The 21256-nt window shown below is 42.1% G+C and overlaps 1 protein-coding gene across 2 annotated transcripts in view; it reads right to left on the bottom strand.

Moving 5' to 3' along the window:
* Dpy19l3 (dpy-19 like C-mannosyltransferase 3) overlaps positions 1 to 21256 on the bottom strand; it is a 47520-nt gene that overhangs the window by 19451 nt on the left and 6813 nt on the right. For both annotated transcript variants that reach the window (XM_048369309.1, XM_048369311.1), the window contains exons 4-12: positions 12723 to 12813; positions 11124 to 11245; positions 7975 to 8120; positions 6884 to 7007; positions 5570 to 5704; positions 3426 to 3557; positions 1942 to 2043; positions 1258 to 1331; positions 721 to 879 (exon numbers count right to left, since the gene is read on the bottom strand). In XM_048369309.1, coding sequence (XP_048225266.1) covers positions 721 to 879; positions 1258 to 1331; positions 1942 to 2043; positions 3426 to 3557; positions 5570 to 5704; positions 6884 to 7007; positions 7975 to 8120; positions 11124 to 11245; positions 12723 to 12813 — 1085 coding nt within the window. The remainder of the gene's footprint in view (positions 1 to 720; positions 880 to 1257; positions 1332 to 1941; positions 2044 to 3425; positions 3558 to 5569; positions 5705 to 6883; positions 7008 to 7974; positions 8121 to 11123; positions 11246 to 12722; positions 12814 to 21256) is intronic.

Raw genomic sequence — 21256 nt, 5'->3', positions numbered from 1 at the left:
TTTTTGCCAGTCCTGGGGCTTGTGATCAAGGCCTAAGCACTGTCCCTGGCTTCTTTTTGCTCAAGGCTAGCTAGCACTCTACCACTTGAGCCACAGCGCCACTTCTGGCGTTTTCTATATATGTGGTGCTGAGGAATCAAACCCAGGGCCTTATGTATACAAGGTGAACACTCTAGCACTAGGCCATATTCCCAGCCCAAGAGATTTTTTTTTATCTTTTTAAAAGTCTTGAGAAGGGCTGGGAACATGCCTTAGTGGTAGAGTGCTTGCCTAGCATGCATATATAGAAAAGTGGTGCTGTGGTTCAAGTGGTAGAGTGCTAGCCTTGAGCAAAAAGAAGCCAGGGATAGTGCTCCGGCACCAAGTTCAAGCCCCAGGACTGGAAAAAAAACAAAACAAAACAAAACAAAAAGATAAAAATCTCCAATTAACCAGCAAAAAGCCGGAAGTGAGTTGGGTACCGGTTGCTCACACCTGTACTCCTAGCTACTTAAGAATCTAAGAGCTGAAAATCAAGGTTGGAAGCTGGGCTAGGTAGGAAAGTTAGTGAGACTTTTATTTCCAATTAACCACCAAAAAAGCCAGAAGTGAATCTGTGGTTCGCAAGGTAGAGCGCTAACCAGGAACAGACAAGCTAAGGGACAGAACCCAGCTACTGACTTCCAACTCTAATACCAGCACAAAAGAAAAGAGTGTTAAAATTTCTGCAAGTCTCCATACCTGAGTTTGTGAAAGGCAACGACAAAGGCAGCAATCACTGTGATGGAGAGCACAAAGATGTAGGCATAGAGGAGCAGAGTATCTGACAGCCTTGAAAATGTGTTAAAGGGCAGCAGGCCGAATGCTTCTTCACACAGATAGAGATTTGCATCAAAATCCCTGGGCAACAAAGGGAGAGAAAAGCAGCAAATGTGAGAGGAGGAAATGACATTGTTTTTTCTTCAAAAATCAACCTGCCAGTTGGGCCCCAGTGACTCACTTCTGTAATCCTAGCTATTCAAGAGGCTGAGATCTAGTGACAAGTGAATTTGAAACTAGCCCTTGCAGAAAAATCCATTAAGACTCTTATCGCCAATTAACCATAAAAGCCAGAAGTGGAGCTGTGGTTTAAGTGGGAGCGGGCTTGTCTTGAGCACAAAAGTTCTGTGGCAGCCTCAAGGCCCAGAGTTAAGCCCTTGGCTCAGCACACACCCACACACCACACATACAAACATTTACCAACAAAGAAAAAGACACAGATTTCCAATTCAGTCCTACCTTGTGGCTCCAAACCCAAATTTTGCCTTTAGAAATTTAAATATGTGTTCATCTGACTTCAGATTAAGAATTTTCTGTTGAGGGGAGAGAATGTGAAAATTGCTGTTAGAACTTTAGGCCTGCCTCCTTGATAGTTTCCCAATACGTATGTGAGCTGGATGCTGACAGCTCAAATCTGTAATCCTAGCTACTCAGGAGGCTGATTCTGATATTCATGGTTCAAAGCTAGCTCAGGCAGAAAAGCTTGTGAGTTCTTATGTCTAATTAACCACCAAAAGGAGTTGAGTTGTGGGTCAAGTGATAGAGTGCTAGCCTTGAGTGAAAAAGCTAAGGGACAGCACCCAGGTCCTGAGTTCAAACCCGAGTACCAGCACAAAAGAAAAAAAAAGAAAGAGAAATATAGAGTGGATTTAATCAAAGCACATTACAAGCATGTATGAAAATGTCACAATGAAATCCCGCTGTACAATTAAGTTATGCTAAGGAAAAATTAAGAAGAAGAAAAAAAAGGAATGAATGATTAAAACCAACAAAATCATCCTCTTTACCAGAAGTTAAAACAAAGCCTGAGGCTAATCAGCTTTAAAAAATAAGAATTTAATTACTTGAAATTAAACATTGCAAAAACTGTCTCCAGTGCCAGAAGTAACCAAAAATACATTAAATATGTCACTATCAACTTACCTTAATAACATTGTTGAGGAAAAGCGTCAAACAGAAAACTGCAAGTACATGCAGCATTAGTTTCCCAATCCTAGTAAGAAAAGTCCCAGTTTTTAGGTTTTTCTAGAAATCAAAAGAGATGTACTTTAATTCTTACATTTTATCTAAGATTATGTAAGGATTTAAATTATGATGTCATCAGGATATATATGCCATATTAATATTTCTATTTTTCAACTTGACCATTCCCTTAAGAAGAACCTTCATAAGATGAGGAAATGTGTCTGATTTTTTTGTGCCAATATTGAGACTTGAACCCAGGGCCTGGGCACTGTCCCAGTTCACTCAATGCTGGTGCTCTACCACTTGAGCCACACCACCACTTTTGGCTTTTTTGGTAAATAAGTGGAAATAAGTTTCATGGACCTTCCAGCTTTTTATCTTAATCTTTAGGTCTCAGCCTCCTAAGATGCTACAATTACAAGCATGAGCCACCAGAGCTAGGTCAAGCATGATTTTATAAGACTTTAGGGACTACTCTTGTTTATTATTATTATTATTATTGGTTCTGGGATTGGACTCAGGGCTTTCCACTTGCTATGTAAGTAGTCTACCATTTGAGTCACACTTGCATCCTGTTTTGCTTTCATTTGGTTTTGTACTTCTACCTGGGCAGGCCTTAAACCAACTGTCTCCTAATTTGCCTCTAGAGTAGCTGAGATTACAGGCATGTGCCACTATACCTGGTTGGAAAATGTCTCATATCTCTAAATCTATTTGGATACTTAACTCTAAAAGAGAGTTAATTTGTGTGTGTGTGTGTGTGTGTGTTGGTCCTGGGGCTTGAACTCAGGGCCTGGGTGCTGGCTGTCCCTGTTCTTTAGCTCTACCACTGGCGCCAGGCTAAGATGGTTAATTTTTAATTCAGTTAGAAAATCAATAATAGAGTAAGGAAAGAGGGAGAAAAGTCAGTGTAACTATAATTAAGCAACAAAATGGTGTCTACCAAATTAAATGACTAAGGAATACATTCCTACCAGCAGCAGGCTTTTTTATTTCAATGTGAAGTCAATGATATTTAACTAGGCACCTGTGGCTAATCCCTGAATTGAATTCAGGCTTTAATCCTCTGAGAAACAGTAATTGCCAATATCAAGTGAAGGTACAGAATTCTAGACAGTCAGAGGCTAAGATATGAGGATCTAGATTTGAAGGCAAGCCCAGGCAGGTGAGACTCTTACCTCCAATGAACCAACAAAGCCAGAAATAGAGATATGGCTCAAGTGGTTACCAACCATGAAGAAAAAAAGCGCTGAGTTCAAGCCTCAGTACTGGCATAAAAACCAAGCCAAACAAAAAACCAAAGCAAATAATGCTACTTGTGCTTCTAATGGCAACTGGGTCAAAAATGTTTCACTTGGGTGCTATAGGAAAAGAAAGTTCAATGAACCATACAATAAGGAAGTCTAACTGGATTAAGGGTAAAAATGCTCCCTAGGTCCTACCTGAAATTTTCTTGCAATTAATACTGATAGGTTAAAACTGATAAGCAAGGATCCCAGAATCATGGAGTTAAAAAACTGAAGGATGCAGACAAGGAGCAAGCTGGCTATCTGGATCCCATATAGCCAGGTCACCTGAAAGAGCAAAGATTAAGCAGTTACATGGATTTTTATCAGGAGATCAGCATATGGCTACAGTTTGAGCCCCAGCTGGACACACCTCAAGTTACTAGCACATAATGTTCAGAACACACTTGGCTTCAAAAACATTTTTATTCATGGTTGTAATCCTGCTCAGAAGGCTGAGGACTGCAGTGTATCTCCAACTAGCGAGAAGTGGCTTTTTGCTGTGGCTCAAATGGTAGAGCACCAGTGTTGAGTAAAATAGCTAAGAGTGCCTTGTTCCTAACTTTAAGCCCCAGTACTGGCACACACAAAAATAAAATAAAAACATTAAAAAAAAAAAGGGACAGGGCCCCTCCCTGACCAATCTCAGAAAGTAAAAATAACTTCATGAACTGCGTGTGCACATCAGTTGCTTACCTTTGGTTTTGTTTTTTTGTTTGTTTGTTTTGTTTTTTTGTACCAGTCCTGGGGCTTGAAGCTTGAATCCAAGCCTGAACCCTGTCTGTCCCTTACCTTGGTTTTATTTTGGTACTGGGGATCAAACCCAGGATGTTGCACTTGACAGGCAAGTGCTCTGCCACTGAGCTATATCCCAGCCCTTCCTCAGCTTTTTTACTTAAGGCTGGATTTCTACTACTTGAACTGCACCTCCTTTTTTTTTTCTTTTGGTAGTTAATTGGAGATAAGAGTCCCATGGACTTTCCTGCCCTGGCTGGCAAGAAACTGCTTCTTGTCACCACACTGAGCTCTGGATTTGTCTTGCCTTTTTGCATGCTGATTATTCTGAGTCTTTTGCATTTGACATGATTTGAGATAAGTGATTCTAATTTATGAAGAAAGTAAGACTCAAAAGTTAAATCACTTGCTGGAGTTTAAAGAGCTAGTTATTTTCAGAGCTGAGAGTAGCAATTGAGTTTTATAACTCAGGATCTTTTCATGATAAAAATGTTCATCCTTAAAAATCTGATAATTTTAACCATTCACACCCACACTGCTTCAAATGTAAAAGGCGAACAAAGTTCAGAATGGTAAATTATCACATAAATTAGCCACATTACTTTTAAATTTTGTGTGTATATGTGTGTGTGTGTGTGTGTGTGTGTGCAAGCACTAGTTCTGGGGCTTGAACTCAGCGCTGGACACTGTCCCTGAGCTTTTTCACACAAGGCTATTAATCTATCACTTGAGCCACTGCTCCATTTCTGGCTCTTTTTGGTGGTTAATGGGAGGTAAGAGTCTCATGGACGGCTGGGAATATGGCCTAGTGGTAGAGTGCTCGCCGCATACACATGAAGCCCTGGGTTCAATTCCTCAGCACCACATATATAGAAAAGGCCAGAAGTGGCGCTGTGGCAGAATACTAGCCTTGAGCAAAAAGAAGCCAGGGACAGTGCTCAGGCCCTGAGCCCAAGTCCCAGGACAGGCAAAAAAAAAAAAAAAAAAAAAAAAAAAAAAAGTCTCATGGACTTTCATGATTAGGTTGGCTTTAAACTGTGATCCTCAGATCTCAGCCTTCTAAGTAGCAAAGATTATAGGGACGAGCCACCATCCTATGGAAAAAATAGCACCTTTTATTCTGTATCCTGGTTCTAAAAGAAATATATGTGCATTACCAAAAAAACAAAAAACAACCAAACAAACCAACAACAAACAATCTGAACTATTTGGAGAAAAGAATATGCAGAACATCTATCAAGTAGATGTTAATATTATTTTTTTTGTGTGCTGGAACTAGGGTTTATACTCAGGTCCTTGTACTCTTCCTTGGCTTTTTCTGCTCAAGGATGGCACTGTACCACTTGAGCTACAGTTCCACTTCTGGCTTTTTTGGTAGTTAATTGGAGATAAGAATCTCATAGACTTTCCTGCCTGGGCTGGTTTTGAACCACAACCCAATGATCTCAGCCTCCTTAGTAGCTTGGATTACAGGCATGAGTTACCAGTACCCAGTTTCATTTGGTGACTTAAAAAGCTAACCCATAAGACTGTCTAAAAAGGAAGGAAAGGTAAGTGAGGCACACCTTTATAGCTGGTAGCATATCCAGGGAGTCGAGGGTAAACAGCACTAAGGCTTGCATTAGCATCATAAACTGATTAAATTGCCAGGTCAGACTAAAGAGGAAAGTTGATATGAAGACCACAAGAAGCGTCAGCCTCTGTTAAGAAAAAAAAGAAAGAAAGAAAGAAAGAAAGAAAAACCTGGGTAAAATTTACATGTCTCTAGGAATAAAACAGCGCTGCAGACAAGTTTTCTCAAAAGCAGCCCATATCTCTATGAACCAAATAGCGAAACTGTTAACTGTTGCTCTGAAAACCCCTGCATTGCTTAAACTCTGAACATTCTAAAGTGACACTCTGCATATAAATATTCACATACGGTATGTGTATTCTGCAGGATTCTGGAGGCGATCGCGTACCAAATCACAGCTCAAGAGCAGAGGCTTAAAAATCCTGACAGTTGCACAGAAATTGTGTGTGGGTTTTGCTATAGCTATTTAAGGGTAGACTATGCAGGCCACATTTTCTTAACATTAAAAGAAAGAAAGAAAAAGAAAACATTTTATTTGCCAAGAAAGAAAAGCTCAGAGAAAGCAAACTTTAACCCCAGTGGAACATTCGGTCATGGAGTACAAGCTGTTCACGTGGATTGGGTCACTACACATGCATTTTTCTGAGTTGTTGTTTTTTTTTTTTTTTTTTTTTTGTGGCCCTGGGGCTTGAACTCGGGGTCTACACTGTTTCTGAGCTTTGTTTGCCCAAGGCTAGCAGCATTCTACTACTTGGGCCATAGTTCTACTTCTGGCTTTTTTTTTTGCCAGTCCTGGGGCTTGAACTCAGGGTCTGCACTCTGTCCCTGGCTTCTTTTTGCTCAAGGCTAGCACTCTGCCACTTGAGCCACAGCGCCACTTCTGGCCTTTTCTGTTTATGAGGTGCTGAGGAATCGAACCCAGGGCACTCTATGGATAAGCCACATTCCCAGCCCCTTCTGGCATTTTTGATGCTTAACTGGATATGAGTCTCAAAGACTTTCCCCCTGGGCTGGCTTCAAACCATTAGCCTCAGATCTCAGCCTCCTGAATGGGTAGGATTATCAGCATGAGCCAGCAAGGCCAAGCTCTATGCTTCTTAAATCAAACTGAGGAACTGAGAAAGCTTCACAGCAATGTGATTCAGGGCTGGAGATGTGGCTCACACTGCACAGCACCTGCCTACCACAAGGTGATGTTCCTAGTTCAAATCCCAATACCATCACACACACACACACACACACACACACACACACACTCACACACACAAAATACCAAGGTTCAACAAACCAGTCATCAGAAACTTACTTCGGAAAGAGACTGTAAATTTGGCCTTAGGAAATAAGTAATTGCTGCGATCTGAATTGCGAAGAATGGCAGTGCCCAGTTCTCCCTCAGTGGGATGGTGAACTCAACCCTTGTGGTATCTATCCTGCACAGAGAAAACATAAAAGGCCCAAACGACAATAGTTACGGTCATTTCCTCAAAGATTTCTGAAGAGTGAAAGATATGTTACAAGTAGACTGAGATTCTGGTCACTGGTTCTTAGTAATACTTGTCATTGATATCATCATCATCGCCACTACCACCCTAATTACCAGCCCCTTCAGCCCATTTCCACTTCCAGATGTTTAGTTGGTTAACTGAAATTAAGAGCCTCACACCCTGGCTGGGTGTCAGTGGCTCACACATGGAATCCCAGCTACTCAGAAGGCTGAGATCTGAGGTTTGTGGTTTCAAGCCAGCCAAGAGTAGGAAAGTCTGGAGACTTTTCTTCTTCTTTGGACCTGAGGCTTGAACTCATGGCCTGAGCACACTCTCCCTGAGCTCTTTTGCTCAAGGCTAGTGCTCTACCACTTTGAGCTACAGCTTCACTTTCAGATTTTCAGGTGACCCGGGCAGGCAATGAACCACGATTCTCAGGTGTGAGTCACCAGCTCCCAGTTCCTGAGACTCTTATCTACAATTGATCACTAAAAAGCTGGACATGAAGCTGTGGCTTACGTGGTAGAGATCCACCTTGAGTGAAAACACTCAGGAACAACACCCAGGCTCAAGTTTGAGCATCAAAAAAAAAAAATGATGATGAAGGATTTTTCAGTCTTCAAGAGATGAGAGTACGTGGTTGAAGAACTATGGCTCATGGGGCAAACAGGTAAAGAATTGGGATTACTACACATAGTTCTATTATTGATCCCCATTCATTTTTGCATTTCCAAGTAGGTCTTCTTACCTTACTAAACAAGAAGATGAGTATATCAACTAGGTCTACAAAGAGAAAATGTTCCCTAACAAACAAATATGCTAGTAGGAATTGTTCTGCACTAAAAATAAAGTAACTTTGTATTTCCTTACTTATCATCAGGGAAGTAAGAAAGGCAGCCAGATTCCAACTCACCTGTTTGTGACATACCAGAGGGCTGCTAAGAGCCCTGACAGCCAGGTGCCACTAAGGAGCCAGCTGGTGACATAGAGTGCTGTGACGTAGATTGCTTGGAGCCCAAATAGGGTATAAATATAAAAATAAACTGGCTCTAAATATTTCTGTAAGACAGAATTAAAAATGTCAGAGAAGCCCTAGTCTTCTCCATTGCTGGTTAAAAAGTATGTCAGGCTGGGCACTGGTAACTCATGTCTGTAATTCTAGCTACTCAGGAGGCTGAGATCTGAGGACCACGGTTGGAAGCCTTTTTATGCAGGAAAGTCTATGAGAATCTGTCTTATCTCCAATGACCCATGAAAAAGGCAGAGGTGGAGCTGTGTAACAAGTCATAGAGCACTAGCCTGGAGTGAAAAGCTAAAGGACAACTCCTAGGCTCTGAGTTCAAGCCTCAGTATCCATACTAAAACAAAAGAAAAGGGAAACAAAAAAATAATCTGTGCCATTAGAAATGCAACACACAAGTAGGAGCTGTTAATTGCTGGTAGGATCTTCACCACCTCTTAATCTGAAAGATCCCAGCAGGCAGTCTATAGAGAAAGGAGGATTGAGGATCTACTTTCATTCTTTACCCTATTCAAGCTTACTGCTAACTTTATTCCCGTGAGAAGTCATCATTACAATCTGTTAACTTTATATCATTTATATATTTATAATCTTTGGGGGAGGAGACACTACCAGGGTTTGAACCAAAAGCCTTCCACTGGCTTGGGAAGTATTCTACCACTTGAACCACATATCAAGCCTTAATTTTATTTCATTTATTTATTTACTTACTTATTTTTGCCAGCCTGGGATCTTAATTCTGGGCCTGGGCACTGTCCCTGAATTCCTTTTGCTGAAGACTAGTGCTCTACCACCTGATAAGAGTATCATGGACTTTCCTGCCCTGGTTGGCGTTGAACTGCAATCCTTAGATCTCAGCTTCCTGAGTAGCCAGGATTATAGGCATGAGCCACCAGTGCTTGGAAAGCACTAATTTTAAATGTGAAAAAAAAAAGATGATTAGTTACATAGAGGAGGACGTCATTTTTTCTTTTTATGTATAGTGGTGTTTTATGGAAATCAGCTATATGAGTTTTTAAGAAAATTATTGTAAAGGTGATATATAGAGGTTACAGTTATGTAAGTTAGGTAGAATGAGTACATTTCTTGTTGAACAGTGTCACCTCTTCCCTCATTTTTTCTCCCAGTTTTTTCCCTCTTGCTCCTCCTCCCCAACAAGTTGTATAGTTCATTTTCAACACAGTGTCTAGTGAGTATCACTGCTGCATTAGTTCACCCTTTGTCTCGCCACTTCTGTGTTCCCCATTACCCTGCCCAAAACAGATAAACTGGGCTGGGGATATGGCCTAGTGGCAAGAGTGCTTGCCTCGTATACATGAGGCCCTAGGTTCGATTCCCCAGCACCACATATACAGAAAATGGCCAGAAGTGGCGCTGTGGCTCAAGTGGCAGAGTGCTAGCCTTGAGCAAGAAGAAGCCAGGGACAGTGCTCAGGCCCTGAGTCCAAGCCCCAGGACTGGCCAAAAAAAAAGAAAACAAAAAAAAACAACAACAGATAAACTTTCATACAAGACAAATAGTACAAATAGCAACAAATAACAAAAACCTCTTGTTTTCATTTCTTGGAGTTCATTTTCATAAACACAGTTTTTTTATGATTGTATGCACATAACTATTGAGCTTTTGTGATCCTTTCCTAAGAATATCCTCCTTTGGTCTCACTGTGTGAATCATGTTTATAGAGTCCTATTTAATTTATCATATCCAAGTGTAATTTTTTTGTCTTTTACCATCTGTTGTGTAATTTTTTTTTTCAGGCAGAAAAGAGTTTTTTGGGGGAAGAGCAAACTGTGGCCTGTATAAGATGGAGGTGTGGGGAGACAGCGGGGAAAGAAGAAGAGAAAAAGAGAAAAAGGGAGAAAGGAGAGTAAGAGAAAAAAAATACTTTTAGATTTATAGGCACAAATGAGGGAAAACCATGCAACCTGTTTCTTTGGGTCTGGCTTACTTTGCTTAATACATTTTTTTCCAAGTCTTTCCACTTCCTGAAGAATAGGAGAATATCATTCTTTCTGATGGAAGCATAGGATTGCATTGTGTACATATGCCACATTTTCTTGATCCATTCATCTACTAAGGGGCATTTGGATTGATTCCATATCTTGGCTATGGTAAACAATGCTGCAGTGAACATGGCTATGCTGGTAGCTTTAGTGTGGCCTGGTTTGTGGTGAATTGGGTACATGCCCACAAGTGGGATTGCTGGGTCATAGGGAAGCTTTATGTTTAGTCTTTTGAGGAACCTCAAAAGACTGCTTTCCAGAGTGGTTGTACAAAAGTGTAGTATCATTGTTCATAAGTTGAAAGTTTTTTAATCACAAAGATAAACTATAGGGCAAAAAAAGATAAAGGAAAGAAGAACAATGACCCATTTCCAGATAAAAATGCTCGTCAGCTTGTGGCTAAAACATGTGTGGCGATGAGGACAAGGGGAGGAAGGGCAGATGGAGAGAGAAAGCATGGGTGAATAGTCGTAATACTCAATGTATAAATATGAAAATGGAGCCATGTCACTTGAGGGGATGGGTAGGGTTGGGAGAGATGAGGAGAAGGATGAAAAGGGTGACACTCATCAAGATGCATTGTACTTATAAGTTGATATACTGAATCAAAACTTCACTGCACAACTACTTAGAGATAAATAAAAAAATATTTACCTTCTAACAAAAATTCACCTTCTAGACTGTACACATTTATTGTGAAGTATGACAGGAAACATCTCTAAAGAAAAAACTGCTAACATACAAAAACATAAAAACCGGTATCTTGTAGAAATCAAGGTTTCTAACACATATGAAGAAAACTAGGGTACAGATGATTTTCTATGAAAAATCTTATAACTTGAAAAAGATAAACAAAAAGTACTAATGTATAGAAATTAAATCCAAGTTCATGGTACAAGTAGAGGAAACTCAGCTATTACTGATTCCCTCTCAAGCCAGCAGAAGATCAGAATAGCCTAGGGGAAGCTCTCCAATCTAAATAGCAGATTTTAACTTTTATCTGTCATTAACGATTCAGGGACACAAGTGACAACATACCTGAATTGGTAGAACTCTGTATAAAATGCTGAGAAAAACCTCTTGGTAAATATTCATTCGTTGAAGGAGGTTAATGGTCCTCAGAGACTCAGTTTTGTTATCATATATTAAGCCACGGAAGCCTAAGAATGATATGTGGGAAATCAGGAAAAATTATTACTTGTAATCCTTTTATTCAAAACTATTCATAGGGGGCTGGGGATATAGCCTAGTGGCAAGAGAGCCTGCCTCGGATACACGAGGCCCTAGGTTCGATTCCCCAGCACCACATATACAGAAAACGGCCAGAAGTGGCGCTGTGGCTCAAGTGGCGGAGTGCTAGCCTTGAGCGGGAAGAAGCCAGGGACAGTGCTCAGGCCCAGAGTCCAAGGCCCAGGACTGGCCAAAAAAAAACAACAAACAAAAAAAAACTATTCATAGGGCTGGGAATATGGCCTAGTGGTAGAGTGCTTGCCTTAAATACATGAAGCTCTGGGTTCGATTCCTCAGCACCACATATATAGAAAAAGTCAAGAGGTGGTGCTGTGGCTCAAGTGGTAGAGTGCTAGCCTTGTGCAAAAAGAAGCCAAGGACAGTGCTCAGGCTCTGAGTTCAAGCCCCAGGAGTGGCAAAAACAAACAAAATTACTCATAGACTCTTTGATTTCTGTGCCAGTACTGGGGCTTGAACTCAAGGCTTCAAGCTCTCACTTGGCATTTTCCTTCAAGGTTGATGTTCTACCACTTGAGCCATAGCTCCATTCATAGTAGCTTTTTGCTGGGTAAATGGAGATAAGTTTCTCAGATTTTTATACCTGGGGCTAGCTTCAAACTGCAATCCTCAGATCTCAGATTACAGGTGTGAGACACCAGCACCCAGCTCCTTGTAAACATTCTGTATAAGTATAAAAAAATGAAAGACGAGTGTTTATGGGGTAGAGGTGAAGCTCAAGTGGTAGAGAGCTTAGCTAGCAACACAAGGTCCTGAGTTCAAACCCAGGTACTGCTAAACATACATAACACAATCCTTGAGAAATCAAAAGCAAGATAAAACAAATAAACCTACTGAGTTGGTAGCTGGGTCACAGAGAAAAGTCTAAGTGACCTAGAAACAGGGATGGGGCTATAAGCCATAGGGGGCATTCTACCCCAGGTAGAAAAGGCAGAGTTAAAACAGCCTGAATGGCTTTTAGGCTATCACATTGTTAGCGGCAATGTGATTAATTGGTGTTGTTTTTAAAGGCCCATTCTGGAGGTTGAACTCAAGGCCTGGGTGCTATCCCTTAGCTTTTTCACTCAAGGCTGGTGCTCTACCACTTAAGCCACAGTTCCCCTTCTGGCTTTTCGGTGGCTAGAGATAAGGGTTTCCTGGACTTTCCTGCCCAGGCTGGTTTTAAAGAGTGATTCTCAGATCTCAGCTACCTTAGTAGCTAGCATTACAGGAGCGATTCACCTACACCTGGCTCTAATACTACGTTTTGGACCTAATGTAGCCTAAGTTGAGAGGAAAAGTAACACAAGTTCTGTAAAAACATTGAAACACCTTAGTGCCATCTATGCTTTGACTAAAATATTGGGAAGAAGGCAGCAGACCCCAAGTGAAACTGCGGGCTACGATTACCTTGTGTGAGGGTTGGCGCCTGAAGCATCTGCTTGTAGTAAGAATAGTACAGTCCACATTCAGTCCTGAATGAGATTTCTCGCTCTACTTCCTGAAATAAAAGGAGAGCTGACCTAGTTTGGTTTAAACACATATTGTCACTGTAGAAGCAGGGGCCTGCAGCTCAAAGAGAAACAAACAACCTACAATTACAATACTCAAAATCTTGGGGGGAAAAAAGATACATAGAAGAGACTTGAGTGTTAAGAGCTAGATGAGAGAGACCTGGAGCCTATCCCCATATTCTTCCTACTACTGTGGGTCCTTTCTTTCTTCTTTTTTGGTGCTGGTCTTGGGGCTTGAACTCAGGGCCTGATTGCTATCCCTGAGCTTTTTTGCCCAAGGTTGGTACTTTACTATTTGAGCCACAGCTCCACTTCTGGCTTTTTGCTGGATAATTGGAGGGTAAGAGTGTTACAGACTTTCCTGCCTGGGCTGGCTTTAAACCATGATCCTCTTATCTCAGTTTCCTAAGTAACTAGGAGTACAGGGATGAGCCACTGGTGCCTGGCTCAGTTTTTTTCTATTATAAGTCATGGTTTAATGGACTCTATGGCCTCCCTTATTGGGATTAATTAGTACAGGTTTAGGCAAGTCATAGCAGAGCATCACAAGGTCCAATAGCTATACCCTTATGAACACATAAGATGATGCTAAGTGAAATGAACTCCATGTTATGGAAACAATTGTTATATCACAGTTGTAACTACTTTCAACGTCCTATGTGTATCTGTAGCTTCTATTATTGATGATGTTCTTGTATCACCTTCCTGTGGTTGTACCTACACTATCTCTGTAATCTTATCTGAGTATATTGGAAACCGTGTTTACTGGTATTGGAAGTAGGAAATTCAAGGGGAATACCAAATTTGAGAGACACATGGTAAAAAAAGAGAAACAACTACAAAAGCAATACTTGCAAAACTGTTTGGTGTAAGTGAACTGAACACCTGGGGGGGGGGAAGGGAAAGGGGGGGAGGGAGGGGGGTATGAGGGACAAGGTAACAAACAGTACAAGAAATGTATCCAATGCCTAACGTATGAAACTGTAACCTCTCTGTACATCAGTTTGATAATAAAAATTTGAATTAAAAAAAAAGTCATGGTTTAAAATGGAGATCACTAATAATTAGTTTTAGTTACACTAGCATTTCAGATTTAATGTTCTTCTATTTCACACAAGTTAAAACTAAATTGAGCTGGGTGCTGGTGGCTTAGGCCTGTTATCCTAGCTACTCAGGAGGCTGAGATCTGAGGATTCCTCTTTGAAGCCAGCCCAGGCAGAAGTGTCCACGTGACTCTTACCTCCAATTAACCAGCAAAATGCTCAAAGTGGAATTATGGCTCAAGTGGTAGAGTGCCAACCTGGAGTGAAAAGTGAAAAAGCCAAGTGAGAGCAAGAAGCCCTGGGCTCAAGCCCCATTACTGGTATTCATGTGTGCGTACACTTGCACACACATGTATTAACTACTGCCTCCAATAGAAAAAAAAAATCCTAATGCTAAATCTTCAAGCCCAAGTGGAGAGTCAATGTGGTTAGGTACCTCTATGGGCTCCATTTCCTAAATGATTCTAAAAATAATGTAGTCTTACAAGGATGACAGAAAAGAATTGCTCTGAGTTCTAAAAGCAGAAATGTTTTGTGCCCTCGTCCTTCATTTGATATACCCAGAACAGTAAAGAACAGAGGGGGATCTAATTAGTGAAAAATGCATTCAAACATGATTAATTGGTGATCCTGGCACCAGCTGCAGAGAACCAAATGCTAAACTTTATTAGACAGACACTTGCAAGTGTCACATCTGCCTCATGCAAAGACAACATCTGCTTTCCACAAACACTGTCCCAGTTTTAAGGCAATTTATCCCTTGCCTGGTGGATCATGCCATAGAAATGTACATCAATAGAAGTCACCCTCGACAGAATGCAAAACGAACAAATACGCCATGTTTTAATTTGCATGGGTTCCCAGGCTTATTGAGAGAGCAGAAAACGTCTCTGCAGATAATGACAGAAGTGGAAAGACAAAAGAACCATATTTTTTTAAAAGAACAGTACAGTGGAAACCACTGAAGCACTAAGTAGCTTACACAGCAATTTAAGTACTAAAAGAAGAAGGCTGCAAGAAAAAAATAATGGCTATTCACAGTAAACGACTTGCATCTTGCACAGGCTATAAAGTAAGTTGCTGGCGACACACAAAAGGTTAACAAGCCGTTTTAGACCAAATGGCACTAAATTTGGAAACGTCAAATTAGTTTTTTTTTTCCATTTCATTTATTTATTTATTTTTGTGCTGGTATTGGGGCTTCAACTCAGGGCCTGGGAGCTGCTGTCCCTTTTCTTTTTCCACTCAAGGTTGGTGGTCTACTACTTGAGCCACAGCTCCACTTCTGGCTTTTTGGTGGCTCATTGGAGATAAAGAGTCTCATGGACTTTCCTACCTGGGCTAGCTTTGAACCATGATCCTCAGTTCTCGGCCTTCTGAGTAGCTAGGATGGTGTGAGCCACCGGCACCTGACTCAAATCAGTTAAAAAAAACCATATATATGGATATAGGTATGTTTAAATATAAAATTGCCCCCTCCCCCACCAAATAATTAGGCTGCTGGCATGAAGAAAACCAAATGGACAATTAACTTTATGAACGTTATCTGTTTCTCAATTAGGTTCACAAATCATCTCATGAAGAATCCGGGGCTCATGATAAGACATCTGTTCTTAAAAGTTCTGTGCTAAAAAATCGTGCCCTCAGCAAACATATTTATGGCGCATACATACATGGTTCATTGTCTGGTTAAATTCACGTCCATCTGTTAGAATGGAGGGATTCTTGCCCTAGAGTTGATTAAAGCTGTGACACGTGAGAGCTGCCAAGTCTGCCAAGGAGTGGGTTAGACGCTGGCTCCGGTGACAGGACCTCCACTGAGCCTCCCGAGAAGCAGTCAGTTGTCTGTGTGCTACCTGTGCGGTCGCTGTTGCTGCACTACTGGACATATTAACCCTATTTATTTCAGATAGCCCTACCTTCACATAAGAACAGAAAACTCTGCAGCAACCATTCAGCAAGAGGATGTCAGTGCTAAATGCCAGGGAAAAAGACTAGGAGAAAAAGCTATGGGAATTACCTTCCCTCATCATTTTATTTCAACATTAGTTTGCTGGATGTTAGGAACTGAGTCCTGGATCCCAAGGAATTTATGTGATGTCTGAGTAAGAAAGAAAATGCACTGGAAACAAAGGAAAATAACAGAGCAAAGGGACACCAGTGCCAGAGGCAGGTACTGCAGCAACTACTTGGTTTCATGCTTTTCTCCCATCTGTCTTTCTCATCTATCTACCTACCTACCTATAGACCTATCTATCTACCTGCCTACCATCATTCCATCCATACATCTATTCCATCTTCTTTCCATCCATCCTTCCTTCCATCCACTCATGCATCAATTTCCATCCATCCATCCATCCATCTTTTCAACTCATCTAACTACCTACCTTCCTACTTCTGTATGTATATATGTATCTATCTTCATCATCTATACATCATGTATCTCTACATCTGTCCCATTTACCCTTATTTCTTTCCATCCACTCATCAATCTATATGCATCATTCCACCTATCCATCCATTCATTTATCTTTTCCTTTAATTCGTCTACCTACGAACCTGTAAGTACATATCTATCTATCTATCTATCTATCTATCTATCTATCTATCTATCTATCTATCTGTCTGTCTGTCTGTCTGTCTGTCTGTCTGTCTATCTATCTATCTCATTCCATCTATACACCTGTCCCATTTATCCTTCTTTCTTTCTTTTTGTCATGGGGCTTGAACTTGGGACCTAGGTGCTAGCCCTGAGCTCTTTTTGCTTGAAGGTAGTATCTTACCACTTTGAGCCACAGTTCCACTTCTGTTTTTTTGGTGGCTAACTGGAGATTAAGAGTCATGGACTTTCTTGCCTAGGTTGGCTTTGAACTGTAATCCTCAGATCTCAGCCTCCTGAGTAGCTAGGATTTTAAGTGTGAACCACCAATGCCCAGCATATGTATTCTTTCTTTCCATCCATCCTTCCTCCTTCTTTCTATCCATTCATTCATCAGTCTATGTCTATTATTCTAACCATTCATCTATCCACCTTATTTCCATCTACTCTTCTTTCTTTCCATTCATTTATTTATCCTTCAACCTCTCTCCCTCCCTCCCAAACATCTATTTCATCCATCCATCCATCCAGCCACCCATCCTTTGCATTCACTCATCCATCTACCTATCCACTAAATACCTATTGACAACTATCAAGTGATAAGCGTTTTTCTGCTGGGAGATTCAGAAGGAAGACAAAAATCTCTGCTCTTGGCAACATTCATAATCCAGATGAGAGGAAGATGAGGAGAAATAAGCACACAAAATTCACACCATGAAGACAGATATGAATGGGAAGGAAAAAGTAAAGCATAGGCATGGATAGGGACAGATGTTGATTTTTAAGGTCCATGGGGACAGCTTCAATTGACAAGTGGCAACTGAATAGAAATCTGTAGGGGTGACAAGGGGTCCACATGGGTATAACTCTCAGTCATTCAGAAGGGTGAGGGTAGGCAGCCGAGTTGGGGAGAAAGAAACGGTGGTTAGTAAGGTCAGAAGGAGGTGGGAGGGAGAAAGGAGAAGACAGAAGAAGTGTGCAATCAGATCACCTGGTCCTGGTAGGTGACACCCCTGGACTTGGGCTTGATATGTACAAGCTTCCAGAGTAGCTAAGATCATAGGTGTGAGCCACCAGTGCCCAGCGTGACGTGAGAGTTGAGGAAAACCCCTTGAGACCCTCCAATTAATCACCAAAAGGTGGAAGTGGAGGTGTGGCTCAAACGGAAAAGCAATAGCCTTGAGTAAAAAAGCCTAAGAGGGAAGCACTTAGGCCCTGAGTTCAAGCCCCAGTATAGAAAAAAAAAAAAAAAAGGAAGAAGCACTGGACTTAGGCAGAAAGAAGGTAGGATACTGGCCACAAGCCAGTTGCAGCGTGGAAGACTGAACAGTGAACAAAATGCAAAGTCAGAACTGAGGGGTGAAGATGAGGGCAGGTCAGGGGAGGGTGTGGGGAATAATGCGTTACACCTGCAGCCAGCACAGCCGAAGCCAGTGGTGAAGGACTTCCAGGCACACTGGAGCTCTGTCTCCATGAATCTCTCTTTGACAAATACTCTAATGCAATGTTTTGCTTTCTTGTGCATCTGATGTTATATCCTGCAACTGACTGAACTTTATTGCTTGTAATAGTTTCCAGATGATTCTTCGGGGGGTTCCAGATATATACTCACATCATCTACAAAAAAGTAATTTTACTTCTTTCTCTCCAATGTTTGGATTTTTTACTTCTTCCCAGGTGTTCTTAGTACATCCTTGGCAGTGTTAAATAAACAATCCTAGGAAGAATGGGTGGCTCTGGCTTGTGGCTGAGCACTCAGGGTTTGTTTGATGTCTAATTCACTAGCCTCCAGCCACAAGTTCCTATGTGAACTAAACACGTCTGCTTAGTGGCTCTAGTATTGGCCCAGGAGATGAGGAATTTGTCATCATCCCTGAAAATCCCACTAGATCTCCTTGTTTTTCTATTGAGTAAGGCCTTAGCATTTGGTCTGAGGTATGGGTGTGTGTATGCATGCGAAGTTCTGGGCCTTGAACTATGAGCCTCATACTCTCACCTGGCTTTTTTTGATCAACGTTAGTGTTCAACCACTTAAGCCACAGATCCACTTCCAGCTTTTTGGTGGTTAAGAGGACATTCTAGTCTCTCCGATTTTCCTGGCCAGACTGGCTTTGAACAGAAGGCCTCAGATCTTAGCATCCTAGGCATCAGCCACTGTGTGTGGCTCTCGGCATCTTTTATAATCTCTGACTGCTATTGGACTGGTCACTCTTCAGATTACAGAACTCTCAGTTTTCTCAGTGATGGACTCAGGGTTGAAGGTGTGGGTCTGTGGTGAAACAAAGCTTACCAGCATGTGACAGACCCTGGGCAGAACAACAGGACCAGGAGGGAAAAAGGAAAGAAGAAAGATAGCATCTGACTCTCCAGCTTCACTTTTCTTAATTGCTTGGAGGCAATTCCAAGAGAGGGAGGAAGTGACATGTTTACATTGTCACTTTAAAGTGAGAAGTAAACAAGTGTTAAGAACTTCACAATACAATCACAAACCACCTAACTCAGCCAGGCAGGGATGCGCACTGGTGGCTCAAGTCTAAGCTCAGTGACTCTGGAGGCTGAGATCTGAAGATGGAAGTTTGAAGCTAGCCCAGGCAGAGAAGTCAAGTGGAAAGAAACATGAGGCCCTTAGAGAAAACCTGAGTACCACTAAATATTAAATCAACAGCTGGGCACGGGTGGCTCATGCATATAATCTGATCTACTTCTGAATATCTGAGGCTGAGAGGCTGAGTGAGATATGAGGATCACAAGTTGAAGCCAGCCCAAGGAAGGAAAATCCATGAGACTCTTAGCTGCAATTATCACCAAAAAAAAACCCCAACAACAACAAAAAAACCTGGAAGTGGAGCTGTGGCTCAAATGGTAGAGTACCAGTCTTGAGAAGAGGGGGAAAAAAAAAAAAGCTAAGGGGGTAGTGCCCAGGCTGTCCCTTAGGACAAAAGGAATTTCGCTGGCTTTTGTCCCTGGGTCCTGGGAGATAACTCTAAGCCTCAGACGTGGCTGTCCTGGGTAGGAGCATGGAACTGCTTGAAGGAAGGGGAAAAAATCCGGGAGGCCCTGCTGCTCAGCTGTTGCTTCTAGAGGGTGGGCAGTGGGTGGGATGGAACCTGCTGGAGTATGGGCCCATTCTTCTGCTTCCCAGATGGTATGGAGGCATAGACAGAAACTGGCCTGGGCTCTCTTGCTCCTCCCCTTCTAGGCACTTCTGAAACAATCTCGCCCACGCACCCACAAGCTGGTAATAGGAAAATGCCCATTTCTGACACAGATGCAATTTCTGCCTTTGGAGCTGTCAACCCAAGCTTCCCTTATTCCCTGTCATGGCTTTGAAAGTGCCTCCCTGCAGAGCTGAACCTGGACTCATCAACTTCTGCCTCGCATTCCGTATAATAAAGGAATCTAACCGGGAATGGTGGCTCAGAACTGTCATGCGAATCCCAAACACTCAGGAGGCAAAGGTAGCAGGAGAGAGATTACCTCAGGCCACATAGGGATGTGCAGTCTTATGAAAACAAAAACAGGCCAGGCACTGGTGTCTCACACCTGTAACCCTAGCTGCTTAGGATTCTGAGAGCTGAGAATCCTGGTTCAAAACCACCTGGGCAGCAAGTCCGGGAAACTTCAATTAGGCACTCAAAATGCTGGAAGTGGAGCTGTGGCTCAAATGATAGAGGGCTACCCTTGAGCAAAACAGCTCAGGGACAGTACCCGGTCCTGAGTTCAAGCTGCAGGAACAGCACCAAAAAAAATCCCAATATCTTGTACGTCCTAACTTTCTGGGGCTTGGGAGGTAGCTTTACTATTCTTTGCCCTCAGCTTCTGGTGGGGAGGTTAGCTTTGAAATACTTGGAATATCTGAATAGGAAAGCCATCATTGCCAGACTGATGGCCCACACTTGCAATCCTACCCACTCAGGAGGCTGAGATCTAAGGGTTATTGTTCAAAGCCAGCCTGGGCAAACAAATCGAGAGACTTTTATCTCACTAACTAGCAAAAATCTCCCAAGTGGTAGAGTGCTAGCTGTAGGTGAACAGGCTAAATATGGAGTATGAGGCTCTGAGTTCAAGCCCCAGAAATGGCACCAAGAAAAAAAAGAAAAAGAGACATTCATAGATGAGCTCTGCAGATCACACCTGACAGTTCCTGCAGCAGGGAGACGCAGACGGAACCTCAAGCTTATGCTAAGGCGATGACTCAGGATGGAGGCTGCCAGGACAGTGACTAGAAGGCAGGGCTCGGAGCCCTTCAACATCAGCCTGACTCTTCTAGTTTCATCTTGTGGCGATGATTCTATCAGTCATGCCTGTGTACTGAAGCACTGGCAACACGAACTCAGGTCAGCTGCCCTGTGCGCCATCCTCCACATGCTGATCAACCCCTATGACCACAGTGAAAGTGAGGTGGGCAGATAGTCAGGTGCGGGGGAGGGGGGGACGGGGGGAGCAACGGCTCATGCCTGCAATCCTCGCTACTCAAGAGGCTGAGCTCTGAGGGTTGAGGTTGGAAGCCAGTCCCGGAAGGAATGTCCAATTAATCAGCAAAAAGTTGGAAGTGGAGGTATGCTTCAAGTGACAGACTGCCAGCCTTGACTAAAAAAACTAAAGGACAGTGTGCAGGCCCTGGGTTGAAGCCCAATACCAGTACGAAATAAAGGCATAAGTAAATAAATAAATGGAACTCCATCTTTACAGCCAGATAAGGACTGCACATTTCAGAGCAGTGGTGTTTAATTTTCTTTCTTTCTTTTTCCTACTACAATAAAAGAAAATCATTTTCAGTCAGGCCCT

This window comes from Perognathus longimembris, chromosome 20 (assembly GCF_023159225.1).
Source record: "Perognathus longimembris pacificus isolate PPM17 chromosome 20, ASM2315922v1, whole genome shotgun sequence".
Lineage (NCBI taxonomy): Eukaryota > Metazoa > Chordata > Mammalia > Rodentia > Heteromyidae > Perognathus > Perognathus longimembris.
The sequence above is the reverse complement of the archived record's forward strand: the minus strand, read 5'-3'. Positions and strand labels throughout refer to the sequence as shown.